This window comes from Trypanosoma cruzi, genomic scaffold, assembly GCF_000209065.1.
Source record: "Trypanosoma cruzi strain CL Brener 1047053517147 genomic scaffold, whole genome shotgun sequence".
NCBI lineage: Eukaryota > Euglenozoa > Kinetoplastea > Trypanosomatida > Trypanosomatidae > Trypanosoma > Trypanosoma cruzi.
Genome location: NW_001849487.1, coordinates 46702 through 48351, shown reverse-complemented (window position 1 = coordinate 48351; position 1650 = coordinate 46702). Strand labels below are relative to the sequence as shown.

At 48.7% G+C, this 1650-nt stretch overlaps 2 protein-coding genes across 2 annotated transcripts, besides 1 other annotated feature; both read left to right on the top strand.

Moving 5' to 3' along the window:
- On the top strand, window positions 1–601 carry Tc00.1047053511619.10 (hypothetical protein, conserved; the record flags this gene model as incomplete). The annotated part of the gene is made up of 1 exon (XM_797332.1): window positions 1–601. A coding segment is annotated over one exon (601 nt), but the record flags the coding sequence as incomplete, so codon positions are not given.
- Window positions 1–1650: a sequence feature (heterozygous, Esmeraldo-like haplotype).
- On the top strand, window positions 1018–1650 carry Tc00.1047053511619.5 (FtsJ cell division protein, putative; the record flags this gene model as incomplete). Its single annotated transcript, XM_797333.1, has 1 exon — window positions 1018–1650. A coding segment is annotated over one exon (633 nt), but the record flags the coding sequence as incomplete, so codon positions are not given.

Here is a 1650-nt window from a genome sequence, read left to right as displayed (position 1 = left end):
TGCATGGATTCCTGCAAAAGTAGTGTACTCTCGTGACATGAGCGAGTTGGGTGCCGCCATGGAGCAACTGCCTGCCGACCTGTTTCAGGCTGCAGAAGCCGATACATATTTTTGCGGCGGCTTTTTTCTCTCGTGGTTGCAGGATAACTTTGTACATGGACAGCCTGGTATTTTGCGTAGTATAGGGCTTATGGAGGCACTCTTGAAGGCGGCGGATTTTGTCCTACTGGACTCTATTCTCTCAAACGAGATCAGACTGATGGATTGTTGCTTTCAATGGGTACATTGTTTGCTTGCACGAGAGCTGCCGTTGGAATTGTTGGTACTTCTTTGGGAAAAGTATATGGCCATTGGGAATAGTGAGGCGGTGCTGGACTTCCACAGTTATGTCTGCGCGGCTCTTATGATGCAGTTGCGCCAGAAGATTGTGGGGCAATCTGTTGATGTCATCATTCATCTGCTGAAGGACCCGTTGGAAAAACGGGTACGACCACCGCAAGGGTCCCGAAATAAGGACGTGTATGATTGTGCGTGGCTGGAGGGTCTGATTTCAAGGGCATCACAACTCCTCCGTGACTACCCGGCATCCTCGTTGACATGAGACGGTCCGCTCGTTTCTTCTCTCCTTCTCTGTTGGTAGCAGCGAAGGGTGCGCCTACATCCTCGTATGTTCTCAGTGTTATGCATTACTCCCCCCACCCCACCCCTCTTTTTGTGTCCCCGTGATCCGAGTCAATTGACGTGCATCTTTCCAACTCTCTTTTTCTCTCACTTTTCCACTATTATTTGTTTTTCTGTACATGTATATATATATATTGTGTGTGTGTGTGCGTTTGTTTCAATTGCTTCACTGCAAGGCCCGTAGGAATTTCTTCCTCCTAGTCGAGCGCATCTTCCCACGCCACATAGAAGGCATACGTGAGGAAGAACATCCATCACACAGACACGCAAACACACAAAAAGAATTAGAAACCCAAAGGAAACAAGAAGCCTTTGACTAAAGGATTAAAAATAATAATGGGGACAAAGTCAAAGAAGAAGGCAAAGACGCGTCTTGATGCGTACTACCGACTTGCAAAGGATCAGGGGTTTCGTGCCCGCTCTGCGTTTAAACTTATTCAACTAAACCGCAAGTACGACTTCCTTGCGAAGAGTCGTGTGCTTGTCGACCTCTGTGCTGCGCCAGGCGGTTGGTGCCAAGTCGCTGCGAAGCATATGCCAGTGGGTTCTAAGATTGTTGGGGTGGATTTGGTGCCGATTGCCCCAATTCGCGGTGTGAAAACGTTTGTCGGTGACATCACAGATGACAAGACACGGAAGATGATCGTGACTTACCTCAAGAAGGAACCCGTGGACTGCGTCATTCATGATGGCGCCCCTAACGTGGGTGGTGTGTGGTCACGTGATCTTTTTGAGCAAAATGCCTTGGTTCTTCACGCTGCAAAAATGGCAGCTTCCATGCTAAAGCCATCGGGGTGGTTTGTCACGAAGGTCTTTCGCTCTCAGGACTTCCACAAACTTATGTGGGTCTTGAAGCAGCTTTTTGATAAGGTGGAGGCGACAAAGCCACTTGCGTCTCGTATGGAGTCGGCTGAGATTTTTGTTGTCTGTGCGGGTTTTAAGGCACAAAAACAACTGGACCCTCCATGT